General features: G+C 32.3%; 1 protein-coding gene across 1 annotated transcript in view; it reads right to left on the bottom strand.

The window, feature by feature from the left end:
- Nucleotides 1–972: 972 nt before the first annotated feature.
- LOC124353237 overlaps nt 973–19,329 on the bottom strand; it is a 59,542-nt gene continuing 41,185 nt past the window's right edge. The window contains exons 10-15 of the mRNA XM_046803158.1: nt 15,639–15,824; nt 7,505–7,647; nt 6,325–6,434; nt 4,187–4,458; nt 2,966–3,132; nt 973–1,219 (exon numbers count right to left, since the gene is read on the bottom strand). Of these exons, the coding sequence (XP_046659114.1) occupies nt 1,055–1,219; nt 2,966–3,132; nt 4,187–4,458; nt 6,325–6,434; nt 7,505–7,647; nt 15,639–15,824 (1,043 nt within the window). The 3' untranslated portion in view covers nt 973–1,054. The remainder of the gene's footprint in view (nt 1,220–2,965; nt 3,133–4,186; nt 4,459–6,324; nt 6,435–7,504; nt 7,648–15,638; nt 15,825–19,329) is intronic.

The raw sequence follows: 19,329 nt of genomic DNA, 5'->3' as shown, positions 1-19,329 counted from the left end.
TCAATTAAACATTTTGAATTATTTTTTTCTATTTAAAACACAGAATTTCCAAATAATTTTAAAATGGTTTAAAATTTATTCCTCATATGTTTTATCACAGGAGTATGGTTTTGAAAAAACCCGTCATAGTTTCAGTTTTCTTCCTTTCCTTTTTCCATTATATCCTTTGAAAGCCACACCTGGTTTTACTGGACTGAAGAAGTTGTACATAAAGCAAATGACTAGAATCAGTTCAGTTAACCATACATGCCCTAGATATGCAATTGGCAGATTTGTGCATTTATAAAATATTGTTTTCAATAGAGTTTTAAATATTTTATTTTTAAAGCGTTTAAAATTCAATAACTTATTAATTTTTATTGAAATGCAGATTAGGTGTAAAAAAGGACTTAATGGCTCAAATATATCTATCGAAATAAATAATTTTTGTTTAATTTTATTTCAAAGTGACTTAAAGAGGTTGGTGAAACCAAGATCAAAATCGTCTCTTGTTGAGTCGAAGCCCATTTTTCTGCCAGTGTAAAGAAGAAGCATGCCAGCAGATGAGTGAAATTTGTGCAAGTGGTTTTCAAGATTACCATACTAACGGAGCTCTGTAGTGTCTAGAGTTGGCATCAATGGATCTATTCTACAGAATAATAAAGCTTGTTTTTGACAATTATATAGAGCTAGCTTTAGTTTCTTTGTAATATTTGAATTCATTACAAATTTTGAAACTATTCCACTCAACTGCTTCATTACGATAACATGCACTACTTACAAAGCAGGAAATAGTGCAACAGATGAGTATAAGAATCACAGTTAGTGTGATGAGCCAAATCTCCCACAATGAACCAGAGTCTGCTGTAGTTTGTTTACATCCCTTCCCCCAAACTGACTAAAGATGTTAGTATACTTATTAGTATAGGTTACTTTGAACAAATACTTGACTAACATGATTATAACATTTTAAATATATATCAAAAAGCTCAGTTGATTTTGGATAACATTTATTAGATAACAATAAATATCACATTTCAAAGTGTCTAGTTAGTATGGTCCCTCAGAGGTGAATTCAAGGCCATACGATACTCTCTATCCAAGGTACAAAGTTTGACACACGTGTGTAGACTCCAGGCTTATTACCAGCACATTTGGCACCAAAGGAAGTGATGCCAATCTGGCTGTACATGCAATATGGATCCTTCAACCGGAGTTGGAGTGGTCCTCCGGAATCTCCCTGTGGAAAAACATTTGGATTTTATATTTTAAAATACTACCATTTTCTTATAGCATACTCAACCTTACTCATGCTTTAGTTAAAAACTGCTCTTGTTTATACAGGGTGTAAACAATGTAACCCACTTCTCTTTTAAATGTTTAAATTATGAAAATAAAACACAAATCTTAAGGTGTCCTTAGTTCATTAAAAGTTTATTTAAAAAAATTATTGATATTGCCATTTTTTGGAAAGGGGGAATGGAAAGCAACTCAAAATTTTAAAATAGAAACCTCCACTTTGTGAGACATATGAAATAATTGGTGAATTTAAATATGTTAAGGAAATGATTTTTATTATTGCAATATTATTAAAAATTAAGCATTTTTATTTTAATTAAAAAATAAATATACATATCCATTTTGCGGAGTAAACCATTTATTCACATTTTAACAAAATATGTACCGGTAGCAATTTACGAATTATTTACAGATTTGATTTAAGAGCACTTTTTCATAACAAAGATCTCATATTAAAGATACAATTAATCTGCATTCAAAAGCTTTCTAGAACAAAATTGAGTTATAATTATAACTCAATTGGCTTTTTAATTAAAAAGCCAATCTTGTTATAGTTATAATTATAACTATAACAAGATTGGCTTTTTACCTTAAACTATTATGGTTTGGAAGAGGGCTGTTTATTATTAAAAACAAAATATTAATTATATTTAAAACTTTTTATGTCCTCCATTTCGCAGCTCTCATAACCTCTAAGATGGGACCCAGTGGCGCACCCAGAAATCTTCTTTGGGGTTGTCCCGAACACCGGGGAGTCAGGAGCATGGAAACCCCCAATATCAACAGAGGATATTTTGTGCTTGGTTACTAAAAGTACCAGGTACAGGTAGAAACCACAAGAAATAGTGAGAACTAACCTCACTTTCGTAGTTGCTGAGTGACGGTAAAATTAATATATTTAGTATTTTGAACAAAATTGAATTATTATATGTGTGGTGCCATGTATCTCGTAAATGAATATGTATATATATATATATATATATATATATATATATATATACAGTTTGAATTTATGTAAATATTTTATCGTGACTGATTTCAAACTTTGACATAATTGTTCTTTTTAGGCAAAAAAAAAAAAAAAAAAAAAAAAAAAAAAAAAAAAAAAAAAAAAAAAATACTATTAGGCAATAGATTATTTTGAAATAAAATGCTTTTGGGAGGGGACCGGTCCCCTTTGCTCCTCCCCGTAGGTGCACCTCTGATGGGACCAGAGCCAAGCTGAGTACCTTTTTACTGAATTCAGTCATTTTATAATACAGAGTTCTTGATAACCTTGGGTCTCAATTCTCTATTGTTTAAAGAAACTACCAATGGCATTATCATTACCAAGGCAGATTATTCATTTCAACACAGAACAAGATAAAAGGAGAAGTGGCAAAGTTATACTGACTGAGTTAGGATGTCTTCATAAGCCTCAACTACAACTCCCACACCTAATACAACAACTAAGTACTATTTCACCCAACTTCCAACTGTGGGAATGGGGTGAATGAAAAGGGGTCAATATTATGGGCACCAGTGCCTTCCTGTGATTTCTTTTCCTCTCCTATTTCCATCCTGTTTGTTTTCTAAGTAGATGGTAATTGCTGACAAATATACAAACACTTTTTAACTAAATGAACAACTTACATTATAAAAAGCTCTATTTATTTATGAGAAAGAATAACACCTAAGTACAGTTTACCTGACAAGTGTCACGTCCGTTCGCAACATCTCCTGCACACATTTGTGAAGCATCCTGTATACCGTTCCTCAGTTTCTCTCCAATCGCTGTCCTGAAAGCGTCACTGCATTCTTTTCTCGGAGTAATCGTCAGGTTCACTTTCTGCAAAACATCACTCCCTCTGCCACCTTATCATAAACAGAAAATGGGGGTCAGTACCTATTACTGGGATGTTTTATTGTTACTTTTAACTAAAATGAAACTTTTGACTAGAAACTAGCACTTTATTCTTTTGAGGAATTTTTGGAAAGAAGGTAAATTGGGAGGTAACTATTTTATATATATATATACTTTGTTGTTATCTTTATATAATTGATTTAATGGTATTTTATCTGCAAATTTGTGTTTTTATTTTACAGTATTCTTATTATGATGATTCTTATTATGAAAGTAATATTACTTGACACTATTCTTGTACATGATGTGCATTTCACGAATACAGACTTTGAATCTCGAATCTTGACTGGCTATAATATTTAAAAAATGAAGAGTTTTGTTAATGTACCAAGTCCAATACTAGTGTGGATAGTATGTATACATTTAAATACTTCAGTTAATGACATTTTCAATCTGTAGTTGGATATCAAGTGTCTTGAGATTTTGGACAATCTTTCATCGTCAAGTATTACAGAAAGTTTATCAAACAGTATTCTAACAAAGATAAAATTTGAAAAATTATAGAGGCTTTAAATTCAAGGAAGGATAAAAATACATTGAAATAATTTGATAACATCAAAGGAAAATATTGGAAATAACAAGAATATTCCTGTAAATGACTATAGAATAAAGATCAAAAGTAATAGCCAAAAGAATACTGATTAACAAAATGGGCTTGTATACTAAAAGGCAGGTGATATGAAAAGTCAAAGAAGTTTAAGAAAAAGTAGGAAGAATGGGGAGATACCCAGTAACAGCAGAATGCCAGGGTAAAGCATTTCAGAATGTGATGTTCTTAGTAAATCTATTGCCAAAGTAAATTGGTTTCTTATGCCTCCCAAAATACTCTTTAAGATCTTATTGAAGTTATTTAACCTTGAATAGGTATTTGGCTACAATGAAGCCCCGCACAATTTGATTGTAGTACCCGATCTTACAGACTTCAAAAATCAATTTGCATGTTTTTTGTAATTAATTAAATACGAGCAAACTCATGCAAATATTCAAGTTGAACGCTCTGCTCACCCCATTCAGTCCGGCCCCATCCTGTGGCAATGGCGTAGGTCTTGGGAAACTGATGCTCAGTCTGTAGGCAGATCGGTCTGATGTATTCAGTGAAATCTACATTCCTTTTTAGCTTGTACAAGGCGATATCGTAATATACACTGGAACTGCGATACTCTGGATGGTTGATTCTTTCTATGATCTCATACTCTACAGACTGAGCCAATCCACTCTGGTCATCCCTCTTTGACTGGATGTTATAGTCACCTAACCTTGCCCATCTTGCAAGTCCTCTGCAACCAGTGTTAAAAATTAAAGTTATAAATTATTGTAGTTTACAAAACAGGATACATGGAAATAGTTTACAGTGTACTTGTCCAGGATAATGACTTTAAGAGCTCTATAAAGTGACCAATGCTGAATTCTTTTGAACTGCCTTATCAAGAATAAAAGTTAAAATGGTAATTTGATAAAAACTTGCATATAGTTCTAAAATAAAATACTAAAAAACAGTACACTTAAACCTATCTTGTATAAAAATTTGGTGTTAATATATCGCAAGTTTTCGAGTTATGAATTTTCAAAGTTGTCGTTTGCTTGAAAAACGTCAAAATCTGTACCTTTTTTTGGATCTAATCAACACAAAAACTTGAAGTTATTGTTTGTAAATAATTTGCTTTATAGTTCTAAATGCAGAACTAAGTAGGCTAAATTTTAGTTTAATTCCTGAAATGTTAGCTCTTCTAGTTAATTTGTGGTTAATGATCAAACTAGAGTATCTACAATTTTTGATTCAAGAGTAAAAGACACCTTTACCTACAAACTTTAACATGGTACAAAGGTTTGTAAAAGTGTAATAAAAAAATCCCATTCCAAACTATGAGTAAAGTACCCTACCAAATTACCTGTCATAAAGTTTAGTGTGTATAATATATCAAAGGAGTATCTACTTTTACCATTACAATGTGGAAAACAGCATGCACAAATTTGAGAATGAAATGAAAAAGTCACAAGCATATTGGTTCATTGTTGTTTAAAACATAATATATTTATTTTGTTTGCTTAATTCTTAATTTTGCATTGTCATAATTTTATTTTATAAAACTTATTAAATAAGAACTAGGACTATGTATTGAGGTTTTTGTAAACTATAGTTGTGTTGGTGTAAACTGATGAAATCATGTCAAATGAATATTAAATTGTTATTGCATTCATCATGGTTCATCTAGCAATACACTGAATGAAAAACCGAAAAATAATTAAGTTAACTATAGGGGCTAAGTCATAAAAATACTATAGACTACATTTAAATCAACTCTTTTCTAGGCATTTTTTCAGCAAATGTTTGAATTATGGACTCAAACTGATGCCTCTAACCAGTTTGAATTCAATTGATATAATTCCAAGATAGATCAACGTTAGTGAGGGTAGGTGGGCGGAGGCCTGCACGCTGTGCTGTGAGCTGTTTCCAGGTATTCTGACTCCACATACTTTAGTTTTCATACTTCACTCACCAGCTGATCAGACTTCCTCTTTTTGTTTCACTATATTAAAATGATTTATGTCACTGTGAAATTTAAACGAATAATATAATGTCTTTATTTAACACTTCATAAAAATCTGAAATAATATTTCTTTATGATATATCATAATATATTCATTCTAGACCAGTGGTGAGTACTCTTTCAAACTTCCGGGTCACCCCTAGGCCTGGGCCCCATTTACCCAACACTCTCGTCGGGCCTGGTAGTCATCTACAGTCCAAAGAGTTTTCAGGGCAGTTCCTGTATACCAATACTTTTAAACGGTCACAAACTAGTAATTTTTCCAGTCAGTGATTTTATTAAAAAATATGAATTAACAAGAAGAACTATTAAACTTTAACTGTAATAGAATTGAGTTATTAATTTAAGTAAAACATAATTTTTTGCTTAAACGCTAAGTGGTTCAGTTTTTCCATAAGTTGAATTATTTATAGCATGAGTTCAGATACCCTGAAAAACTTTTTACTATTCACTGTAAGGTTGACTCATCCTTCTGCAGATATATGAGCTTAATAATAAAGGACACATGTGAAGAGAAAAAATTGTATATATTTTCATAATTAAAATCAAATTATTCCTTAAATATCTACTCATGTTTCTGGATAGAACACTTACTTGGAACCAGAATCAGTGCAGTGTGCAGCACTTAGGATGTATCTCTCACTGATGAGGCTTCCGCCACAGAGCCAGCTGATTGAGTTCTTGTTCCCGTATCCAATTAGAGCCTACACAATCAGTTTGTTCTTGATAAATTTATTTGAAGATAAAGAATTATTATGTGGTACTGTATACAGAAGAAAACTTTACACTACTCATCAACCAACAAAGGCAGGTCTGTACTCACACTAGTTTTTCAAACTATTTTACTGGAGTCCGGGCTCCGCCACTTGTCTATTTGAAGAGGCCATGTCAAACTGATGAACTAGTAACTGTTACTTACTTCTGAATCTTGCTACCATCAACAAAATAATTAGATGTTGTAAGTGGGATAATGGTGGGGGAGGCAGGTGAAGCGGTATGACAGGGGCGCAGTGGTGGGACATGATGGAGCCCAGCCAAATATCTTTTCTGGAGCCTGCCAAAGCTGAGTATGGCTCTGAGCAAAGGTAACACTGTAAACATTTTAATGGGCAAACTGGCTATTTTCATAGCCCAGGAGGCGAGAGCAAATCACATTGTACAATCATGCAATAACTTTTTCATGAAATTGATGGAGGAAATTTGAAAAAAAAATGAAAGAAATTAATTGTAGCTGTGCTAGTTTTAGTGGGAGTTAAAATGTATTGAAAGGACTTAAAATATTAAAGGATAATTTTTCTTAGATTAAAACCTTTAGCATGACACATTTAAGACCTCCCAGCTAGTTGGCTGAAATTGGCAACGTCTGGTCCCTCTGTCTTGTTGCCTGACATGGATATAACTATTATTATGAATGTAATGGTTGGTTTTAAGTAAGCCAAACTATAAAGAAATATAATGGGAGAAAATAGTTTTTTTTATTATTTATAACCTTTTTAATACTGTTCCGTTTCAAACGCCACAAAACCAGTGTGGCAGACAATTAGTTATTTTTTAATAGAGGAAAACCCTCTATCAGTTTTATGATGAGCTTTTATGGAGATTACCAAAAATCAAACTAAGAATTATAAAGCAGTAAGCATGAAACATTATTTGATTTGTGCAACATTTTATTTTCAAATATAGATTTCTTCAGTGTGATCCATCATCTGAAGAAGTCACTAAAATACAGATGTAATGACAACAAAGCAAAACCAAATGATGGATTGGTACAAACCATATGAGGATATTCCCTGGCTTCTGCATCTTTCCCATTGGTGATTAGAGGTTCTACTACTGCACAGGTATCGTATTTGAAGGTTCCACTTCCAATTGGATCCGGTAGAATAATGTAAACAGACTCTGCATACTTCTTGCACACTTCAAGTAGAAAAAACCAGATTGTAGTATAGCAATCAAAACGTATTACAATTTTAGCTCTGTTAATGCTATCAACATATGCCTTAACATGCTTACCAAACATTTAATTAGTTTAAGGTGTAGGATTTTTAATTTTTTAATTTATTATTTTGTTCTTGAGGACATAAAGCTGAGGCTACCTCTACTACACTTAAACATATAAGGTCTTCTGTGCTGATTCTGGAGTGACAGAATATTTAGGATAGGTCTGGGTGAAATATTGGGAAAGGCTACTGTCAAAATACCATTGTAAAGTAACCATTAGGGATAGTAACCAGTGGGTACTATCCCAATCGTGCCACTTAGGAAGAAAAGGAGGCTAGCTCTGCGCAAATTTCTACTAGTCAGGGGAAATCACTCCCTTAGGTTCAGGATTGCTAAATTGTCACAAATGAAACTCCAAATTTAAGTTACATAAGTTGTTGCTGTTCTCCATGTAGGTGCTACCATCAGATAATAACCAGCCACAAGGGAATTCTCTCGGGTGAAAATACTGATATATTAAGTCAGTCATTAATATTTGTAACTTAAGTTTTAATTGCAGTTTTGTGTTATTGCATAGTTGAGGAGAAATGAGGTTCTTTAGTAAAATATTAGAGATTCAGGTTTCAAACACAGATCGTGAGGTAAAATTCCTGACGGCTTAAGATGTTGCAGAAACTAAACAGGATAGTAAACAGTATCTTCTGGTTCTACTACTGAATTAATAGACTTGTACTTCACAACCCAGGGGGAACTCCAATAAAAATTGTTAATATACAGCATTTTACGAGTTTTTATATTGTTAATATGGATTTATTGTTCTCTGAGCCACGATGTTTCTTCAGAACTATGTATGGAACAATGAAGAAAGGTACTTTAAAATGTGTTAATCATGAAAGCCTTAATTTTGAGCACAGCAGAGACTAACTATTGCAGTTTTATCTGAACGGTGCAGTTAAAAATAACTATTCAATTCAAATAATCTTTATTCATATTTGTACATTGAAATACAATAAATAGTGTCACAATTCATCAGACTATATCTAAGTATGTTCCAGATATAATTTTTATCTAAAACCTTATAGTTAAATGTCTAAATCTATGCTTTAATACCTTGTCGAAAACATTTTAAAATTTCAATTAAGTTGCATGTTGTTTCTTAGGCTATAAAATTCGTCAAATGCATAAAAAGCATTTTTAAGCAAGAAATTACTTTAGCAATAACCTGAATTTTTTTCTGATCATTTTAATTTTGCCAATTTTTTTTTGGAATAAGATTTAAAAAACTTTACACGATTATATGTGGTTATCTTCTTAAACAATTCTAAATTATGATTATCCAAAAACTATTTTATTTTTATTACGTGTGACGTAATGGTGAATATCATTGTGTGTTAAAAATTTTCCTAAATTAATTTTGACATAAATAATACATTCTAAAATATACAGGCTAATGAACTGTTAAAATTTTTAAATCAATGAAATGTTGTCGTACCGAGTCATCATTATGTAAATTTAACATTGCTCTTACAGCTCTTTTTTGGCAAATTAAAATTTTATGGAGATTTTGGTTGGATACCTCCATACACACATATTCCGTAAGATACATGCGATTGAACGTGAGCATGAAATACACTTTTTAATACAGTCAGATTACATAAGTTAGAACAACCTTTTTAGAGCATAAATTCCAGAATTAATTTTAGTTAAGACATGGTCAATATGCTGATCCCAACTCAGTTGGCTATCAATGTAAATACCTAGGAATTTGGTTTTAGGAACTTGGGATATGACCTCAGTATCAATATGAATTTGGACTTGGCTATCTTTCCTATTTTGTTTTGTTGTAAACAACATGTAATTAGTCTTTGAGCGTTTAAGATTAAATTTGTTATTAAAAAAGAATTCTTGTAATTTTGATAGTTGAATAAAAGAGTTTATTTCTAGTTCTGTATCTGTCTTTGTAGAGATAATAAGATTGGAGTCATCTGCGTAAATGCAGAGTTTGGTTTTTTGTTTGGTTAATTTGACTAAGACACCTAGGCATGTATTTTATGTAGCAGATAACAATGGGCCTAAAATTGGCCCTTGGGGTACCCCATACTTTAGTTATTTCTGGTTTTGATTTATATTTCAAAATTTGGTTGTTTGTTTACTTTGGCTATTTCTACAAATTGTTGTCTGTTTGTTAAATAGGATTCAAACCACTTTAAATAATAATTTTTTATTCCTAATTTGTTCAATTTTTGTATCAATTTTAATGTGGAAAATACTGTCAAAAGCTTTGGACAAGTCCATGAAGATTCCAGCTACTTTATTTTTCCTATCCATTGATTCGATAATTGATTCTATAAAGCAAATTAAAGCAGTAATGATAGATTTGTTTTTTCGGAATCCATGTTGTTCAAAGTCAAAAAGATCATATTTTTCTAAATGTGTCACTAGTCTTAAATACATTGCTTTTTCAAAATTTTTAGAAATTGATGGTAAAATGGATATCGGCCGATAATTTTGAATTTCAGTTTCCTCACCTTTTTTAAGATTGTATCACTTTTGAAATTTTGAGTTGACTAGGAAAAATCCCTGAAATGAAAGAGGCATTTATTAAATGTACTAAGGGTTTTATTAAGGGGGTCCTTTGCAAATTTAATGATTTTAATGGGGACCTCATCGTACCCACTAGACCACTTGTTTTTTAGAGAGTTCAAGATATCATTTACCTCTTTTTCATCTGATGGGGGACACCTAAATTCGGGGAATTTTTGGTAGGAGTTATATCTTCATCATGAGTTGGGGGGCATACTACTTAACAGGTTTTCAATAATATTAACAAAATAATTATTAAAACTATTTGCCAATTGGCTAGGGTCTGAAACAGTCCCCTTATCAGACTTTAAAACATAACTTTTCTCTGCTACCTTGGATGAAAGTTTTCTTTGTTTCTTTATTTATGATTTCCCATGAGGTTTTACCTATGTTTTCAGAGTTTTTAATCTTTTCATCATAAAAACTTCGCTTTGCATTCATTAAATTACATTTATATTGTTGATTTTTATTCTTAAGATCTCTCTTAAACATCTCTAAGCCTGAGTTTCTAACTAATTTGTTTAGATGGATGAGATTATTTTTCTCTTCCTTTAGTTCTTCTGAAATCCATGTTTTTTTGTTTTTGTTGGATTTTTTTAGAATTTTCGGGAAAGATGAATTAAAATAATATTGAAAAAATGCTGTGAAAAGTGTTGTATTTATTTTCGATAGACGATTCAAAAAGGGTTAGCCAATTTTTCTTTTTCCAAAAGTGATTTAAATAAATTCCATGTTATCTAGAGAGAAATTTCGTGTCCAAAATTTTAAATTTTGATTATTTGTATTGTTTTGAAAATTCATTAGTTCTATTATTTGTCCATCGTGATCTGATAGTGCAGTTACCACTCCTTCAACTTTTAACTGATCCATACTTATATTAGTTATTATATTATCAATACATGTCTTAGACGTGGCAGTGACTCTAGTTGGGAAGTCAATTAAATACTTCATTCCATTTCTTAAAAGAATATTCTTTTAGCTCTCTTTTGATTCATTTGTATTTTTAAGGATGTCAATATTGAAATTACCCATGATGACATACTTTCCTTTAGATATTAAAAAAATTCAAACAAGTTATTCAGGCGGAATTAAAAACTCTGAATTTTCGAATTTGTGGGGTTTTGTAATATTCCCTACCAATAAAAAGCTAAGCTTGTCTGTTTCAAATCTAGCACTACAGCATTCAAACAACTTATCTTGACACAGTACATCTATTTTTGTGGAAACCAGTTGTTTTCATCTTTAAACTCTCTTTGGCCAAGATAACTACGCCGCCTCCTGTTGTAGTGCTGCATGTATAATTTGTAGTTTTGGAAATAATTTAGAAAGATTAAATCGTTCCAGCTCAATGTTATTCATATTATGTTCGGTTAAAACTATTATGTCTGGATTTAATTCTGTCAAAATAACTTCTAATTGCTCTCTGCGTGACTGTAAATGTTGAATATTTTGATGGAAAAGTTTTTATATTTTTGAGTTTATTAATTATTTGGGTTTTTGTGCAATAAATTTTTTGAAAGTTTAAAGATGGCTCAACCGGTTGTACATTTGGAAAAAAATTGTTTCTGGGTCTTCTGGTTGAGGCTCTGGATACTCTACTTGTGGTCTTGGAGTGTTGTTTTGGCAGTTATTGATTGCTTCCTTTAGTTTTTGTAAGAACTCAGGGTGGGAGAGTCCGCATCTGAGTGACCTTCTCGCTGTTGGTTGATCACATGACACAATGCAGACAGATGCGCCTGTGGCGTTTTGAAAATTAACAATGTTAGTGGCAAATTGTTCGGGCAAGATAAGGTCCCTCACACATCCCATAGGCGAACAAATGAGGGTTTTTAGACCCCTGGTTGTAAAGTCTTGCGTCAATTGGTTGAAGGGGCAGTACCGTAGTCTATCAGTTCAGGCTTACCACAGTAACTAGACTTGGTCACGAGACTGTATACCACAGCTCCATCATCTATTTCTTGACAAGCCAATCTTCCCCAAACACAATCCTTTGGCTGAGGTCTCCCAAATTTATTCCTAAATACGACAGCCACGCCAGCCGACATGTGTCGATAATGATGGAAATCGCTTGAAGATCGCATGAGCAAATGCTACAGATGTATCATTCTTGTACTCCTCTATAACAACACCGCCCATCTCGGCCTCTACAACTTGAATCTTTCCTACTTTTATAGTTATTTTGGGGTTTTCCACAGTTCATCTTTGTAGGTAACTCTTTCACCTCAGATATGTTGAGTTTACAAGCTTGCAGAAGTAATTTAGCAATCATTTCAGCTACTTTATCTTTGCCCCTTTTATTCAAATGTAATCCATGATTAGTGAACAAATGGCGAGGAAGAAGATGAAGGGGTAACATCTGAGGCTTTAGAGGAGATTCTAATATTAGCTTTTCCAGTTTCTGTATTTAAATTTAGAAATTTTTAAGTCCAGGGTCGGTTGATCGTGTCTCATTGGCAGAGTAGCTATGATAAGATTAGTGTGAGTGTGATAACTATTGCTCTTTGTGATTGACCTTTAACTGCAAGGCTGTCTAACTAGTAGATCACAGAAACTACTAAATCCATGCCCCTTAGGCTCTCATAAAGAAAAATTTTGCACTCCTACCTCAAAACATTCTCCAAATATCTTTTTATGTAGAAATGTACTGAAATCTCATAAATCACTGACTCAAATGCATTAAAATTCCACAGATATTCATTCAAATATACCCACAAAACCGTTATCTCTTGATAATTATCATAATTATAAGGAGTTGGGAACTCACACAATGCTAACCAGTGACTTCAGGGATATTTAGGAGCATTCTGGTACCCTTATTAGTATATCAATTGTCTAATGATGTCTCTATTGGTTCCACAAGTTTCTAGACAACATGCAATCAGATGAGGTAGAGTGAAGAAGTAGTTTATTACAATGAATTGTTTCTAGGTATCTTCCTACCAAAGTAAGCAGCCCCCACTGCTCTCCGTGTTGACCACTTAACTAGGATCTGGTATAATGAGATGGAACAAGTAAAAAATGTAAATCGATAATGTAGATAAAACAGCTGTGATCCTAGAGTTATATTAGAGCTGAGGTCCAGGGAAATTGTATTATGTCTTAATTTTTTTCAATTCATCATCAAAATTTCAATGACAGTTTAAATTAATCAATTTAAATTTAATCCTCTATCTATAGAATCTGCTATCATTTGATACTACTTATGAACCACATTTGAGATTGCTAGCACTGACTGACGTAGTGTTCTACATCTATAGCGTAGAAGTTTTAACATCCTATAGTCAGGTGATGGGATGTCAACTTACTCTTATATACAGGTATGTACAAACAATAGTATTATGTTTTCAGCTGTTCATATTTATTTGATTTTGAATAGAATCACCCCTATTTGTGGCAGACACCCTAGAGTGCCTGCTGTCTTACTACAATACTTATCTTCATTCAGGATACTATGAAGGTGTTTAAAACACTTCTGTCTACTACCATTGCCTATGTACTAGTTTTTAAAACTGTGATATACTGGAGTTAGCCTTCATTTGCTAATCCTAAATTTTATGTTTGCCTCAACACTAAACATACTAATATCCCTGTTAATCGAATGATTAGTGTCTCAGTTTATCATTCAAGGGATCCGGATTCAAATCTTGGTATGGGCACGGTAGTTTTTAACACTAACAAATAATCACATGAACTTATAGTGTGAGTAATGGGATAAACCATTCTGGAATGGATCTTCCAATCATCTCTCTGCCAAAGAACTATAGATTAAAAAGAAATAATTCACAAAGAAATGATGTACTGAGGTTTTATATTAATTAAACTGATCTACCAGTATAAAAATGTAAACTGATTTTTAATTCAAATTTTATTAATGTAAAAACATTTATAACCCTAAATATGTCACATCAGTGTTGCCAAATGATTAATCTTCTAGGAAACTTTCTGAAAATGAAAAATAGCCTTCTAAAATTTCAAAAGAAAATGATAGTGAAGTATCTATTAGAAGGTCAAAGAATGTATTGCTGATACAGATACAGCTTGACTCATACAGGTTTTTAAACCCCAACATCATTAACTTAACTTTTAATTCATATTAAGTCAGAAAGAATAGGTAGATAGATATACTTGGCATCTTATTTCCTTGAATATTATGTACTAAAGGTATACAGGGTGTTTGGAAAATGTAGGGAGTCGCTCAACTGATTTGATCAAACTTAAATGTTTTTCCACCGTTATAACCAGTTTCCTCCTGGTTATATTCTTTTATCAATGTGCGTTACTATTTGCACTGTGTTTAATTTTCATAATCTTATAGGGCATATGTCCTTTCTGGGAATACCTCTGAATTGGATTTCAATTCTAGTACAAATTCTTAAATTTGAATATATGTAATATATAAGCAAACTGGCTAGGGATAGCAATATTTAAATGATTGTAATATCTAATGTCTCTGCATATACCCATTATATTCTTATTAACATGTTCGTAATGGTAAGAAAAAGATTTCTGACCAAATAATTAAATTAATGATTAAATTTAAATTATGATTACTCTGAAGTTTGTTTCGAGTATCACAATTCAGAAATCGCCATTTTACTGAAAACAGTTTGTTATGTCAGGGGTTTTCATTCCAATGTTAGGAGGTGGAAGTAACCAATGAAAATCTATCAATGTGTTGTTTTAAAGACAATGTGTCAAGTAACAAATTGACACAACCATTACACTACATTAAAGAGATCTAACATTCAGCTGTTTTTCACATGATCCCTCATTCCAGGAAAACTCTTAATTTTTAATGATAATAATTGGAATACATGGGATTTTTGAGTATCTATGTCATGAACAATGAAATAAATAGAAAGAATATACCATTTGTTTTTAAATATAACGAAAAGAGATGCCACAGAGAAAATAAAACATAAATACAAAGGCCGATGTGTAATCATGCTGAAGTGGCTATAAAACTGTTTGGTAGCACTTTTTAATAAATTTCTAACACATATAAGAAAGTTGTTCTATAGAAGGCTGTCCAATAAAAAGCTTGAACACCAAGTATGTGTCAGTAAACGTGATATTTCATTCAATTTGTCTAGGTAGTGACGTTTCACAAAATTAAAAATAAATTATAAGGAGTTTAGTCTAGAGATTCTGTTTAAGTACTTTATGCTAACTTAGAAAATGTTTAGGTTACTAATTTTTAAGCTTTAGTCCAATGGTCTTTTAAATTTTAACACTCAATGATTTGAAAGTGGTTTCAGAGAATATTACTATCTTCTAGTGAACATTACTCATTTCAGGAAAGATGGCACGGCACACACAGTGAGGATATTTGGGAGAAGCTATGAGTAAGAGATTGTCTTATTCACTAATATGTATGTACTCACTCTCTTTACTCTTGCCACCTCTCTCCGGCTGCCTCTGAGAAGGTTCGCAGCAGACCACAGGCTGAGACCCACGGAAATTACATTGCTGAGGCCTCTTGCCTCTTCTCAGATCTTGTATCGCTTTCGGGCACTCCCGTATTGCTTTACAAGTCCAGAGACCTACTTCTGATTGTTTACAAATATCACCTGAAACAGGAACAATCTATACTATTACAGTAGTCCCTCTATAGTCTGGTCCCCCCAGTAGGCAAAGGCAGCATGTCATCATAGCCGTCAATTTTCCAGCTCATAACGACAGTGTATTTAACAGTAGTATTGTTTTTCTGTTTTTGAATAGTGTACATATAATAGAGGAATTTTGTGAGATATTTTGGCGATTTTATTTTTTTTTCTTGTTGTGTTGTTTATAACTTAACTTATTGGTGGTTAATATTTGTAGTGTGTGTTAAGTTAATAATTTTTGTACTGTATATTAAATGATAGTAACGCAGTATGATTGTACTGTACTGTGACTTTATTTGTGGTTTTAAATATTATCTGATATTGGAATCAGCATTTAATTACTTTTTTATAACTATTTTTTTATGAATCAGCAGTTGAGCCTTAAGAACAAAAGTTTCTAAAAGTTGTAGGTGATTTGAAACTGGTTTGAACCAGGTGGATAATGCCAATGAAAGTGGAGTTTTTAAGAGGCTTTTTCCTGGAAAAAAAAAAACACTTGTGGATAAGATTTGAGTTAGAGCTCGAGGCTGAAAAGTTTAGAAAGAAAGAATGATATTTATGCTATGTGCTATCGTTTTTATTTTAAGACTCTATGGTACATCTTTATGGTAAGAATTGACTTTTGAGTAACAATACAATCTATTATGTAATTTAAATGTGTTTTTCAATTGAATTCCAATAATCCGAACTTTTTACTAATCTGACACATGTCTGGTCTGAATTGAATTGAATCTCAATTATCAGATTCAAAATCAATTCAATTAACAGTTCATTATTAAAATTTTTAGTTGTTAATTGCATTTAATAGTTCTGCTATTACTAGCTTATTATTATTAATTAAATTTAGAAAATTATCTTATTAACAGAAAGAAAAGTACACAATACTGGAATTTATATAAATTAACTAATTCTATATTATAACACATAAACAGATAAAACTGAACTGAACTTAAAGATTAATTCTGCAAAACAACATTATAATCATCCAAACAAATTTCATAACAAGTTTACAAATTCCCGACAACAAGCAAATAATTTTTGCAGCAATCGGCTAATCATTAATTAACAATTAAACAACATCAATAACTGGATTAGTTTAGTTAATTGAAGAACGGCACTCAGTAAAACTTTACTTTTCCGTTACTACTTGTCATAGTTAAATAACCTTGGTTTACACATTTTTATACAAATTTAACCCATATTTCACTATACTTGTAGAAATGTATCGTTTTTGATTTATTTAAATTCCAAAAAGTGTGTATGGCCGCCATTTTGAAACCTGATTTGAAATTTTTCTGAAACTATTTTTCTAAACAGACCATAATGAGAGTAAAACTTTTGCAAAGTTTGAACTTCATACCTTTATTCACTTTAAAGTTATAATCTTCTTTCAAAAATAAACAGACAGACAGACAGACAGTAAACTAAGCCCGATAGGACTATACTTTATATGACATTTCTTACTCATTTTGACCTGACAAATGAAATGGTGACGTTTGATAGAGTAATTTGTGGATACTCTGTAACCATAATAAAGTCGGAATGTTGAGGATCTGCAAGTGCACACATAATATCGGCTGTTATATGGACAGAGCGTCTCAGTTTCCAGTAAGGAGATGGTGATCGCTTCCTTATTTGTAGTAGCATATGTCGTACACAGTGCCCCTAATTTTAATTACTTCAAAATACTTTACTGAGGCAAGTGAGATTTTTGTCCTCAAACAGACAAAGATAGAAGCCTCATTGGAATTGTTCAACGCGCAACCCTACGGCCAGACCTAGTAGGCGCACTACTATTGCCGATGATAGTGAACAAAAGCGAATTTTGATAACGTGTGCTATTTTATTGTTAGCACAAAACAACTTGCAATTAACAAAATGTCACTAAACTCAGTGAGACGTCTTTGTTTGGATTGTATTTGCTTTTGTTAAATCTCAGCGTTTATGTTGAAGTTACGAATAATATAATTGTTAACCTTCGAGCACATCTCATAAAATATTGGTTACTGGATTTGTAACAATACAGTTTATCGATATAAACGAACAAAATTCCAAACTAGATGCCTGAAGGTAGTAAATAGTACCAGTTGACAGAATTCGCTAGTGTAGAGTTAGGTACCGTTATGACCTTCACAGTTGTAGCCTGGGGGTGAGGCTGTGGCTCTCGACCAGAGAAGGCACGGGTTACATTCCCGACAAGTTAATAAAAAAATTGCATATAGGGTTTCCTCCGTTTTCCCCTAAAAAGTTAGTTGCACTCACATACACAAGTTATTCGTGGTTAAAGAACTCCGGAAAAAAGACCAGATACCGTTAGCAACTATCCATCAATCCTTCCCTGGTGTAAATATTGTTTGTCTCCCCGTAATCAGTATAGGAGAGAGTATTATGATTGTTTAAAAATCAGAGTTTTCTTTTCAGAAGAGATATTCGTATTGAGATCCTATTGAGATCGTATTGACAGAATTCAACAAAATGCAACTGTGCTTATCAAAAAAATTATTTTATTTTATTTTGCATCCAAAATCTCACGTTTTAATATATATTCTTAAACTGTGGTAATGACGTTAATCATATTTTTACAACTCATAGCCTATTAGATGCTTAATACAGCAACACAAACTGCACTTCTAAATCTCAGTTATGATGCGACATGGCCGGGCCGGGAACATGATTCTTTCTGAGGTTCCCAGTCCATTCCGTGTAAAAACCTTGTTAACTAACACGAATATTAGTATCTTGAGACATTTCGGCATCGCTCGGCACTACAATCTTCAGTCCACAGGTGATAGATGAAGTTGGTGTGACGCACTGACTGCTAGGATGCACTCACTAGTGTGCACCTAGTCAGTTTAACATTTCCTGTCTGAATTTGGCTCTCCATAGTGTTGCCAAAATATCTCAAGGTTAGGGCTGTGTTTCGACGTGGTATAAAAAGGAGAACTTTAAAATATATACAATTTAATAGTTTCTTGCACAATTTTAATTTAGGCTAACTCATACATGAAATCATAATAGATTTCACACAAATGGTATGCCTTTTAAATTATTCTGATTGAATTCATCCTGTGAGCTAAATTTATAAATATCTTCAGAAAACCATTTAGTGTTTTTAAATTGTTGAAGTTGATTATGATTAAATGTTTATAATTACAATGTTAAAATGGCTTAAACCACATCTGACAACAAATTATGTTGTAACTTTTCGTTTTAATTTTAAGGTAGGTATGTAATTGCGGCCTAAACGAAGTCCCAACATACAGACTTCACGGAAGTTTCTGATCATGGTGAACCGGAGAAATGTAGAGACGAACCCAAGGGACATGTGGGATAACCCTTATCCACGAAATTCCATTCTACCTTATGAGTATTTTCGATAAAATCCAACAAAACAATTAAAATGTACAAATTTGATGCGTGTACAAATTTTAATATGTTTATTCTATTTTACTCCTAAAGATAGAATTCA

Source organism: Homalodisca vitripennis, chromosome 1 (genome assembly GCF_021130785.1).
Source record: "Homalodisca vitripennis isolate AUS2020 chromosome 1, UT_GWSS_2.1, whole genome shotgun sequence".
In the NCBI taxonomy this organism is placed as follows: Eukaryota; Metazoa; Arthropoda; class Insecta; order Hemiptera; family Cicadellidae; genus Homalodisca; species Homalodisca vitripennis.
This window is presented reverse-complemented; position numbering and strand designations above follow the sequence as displayed.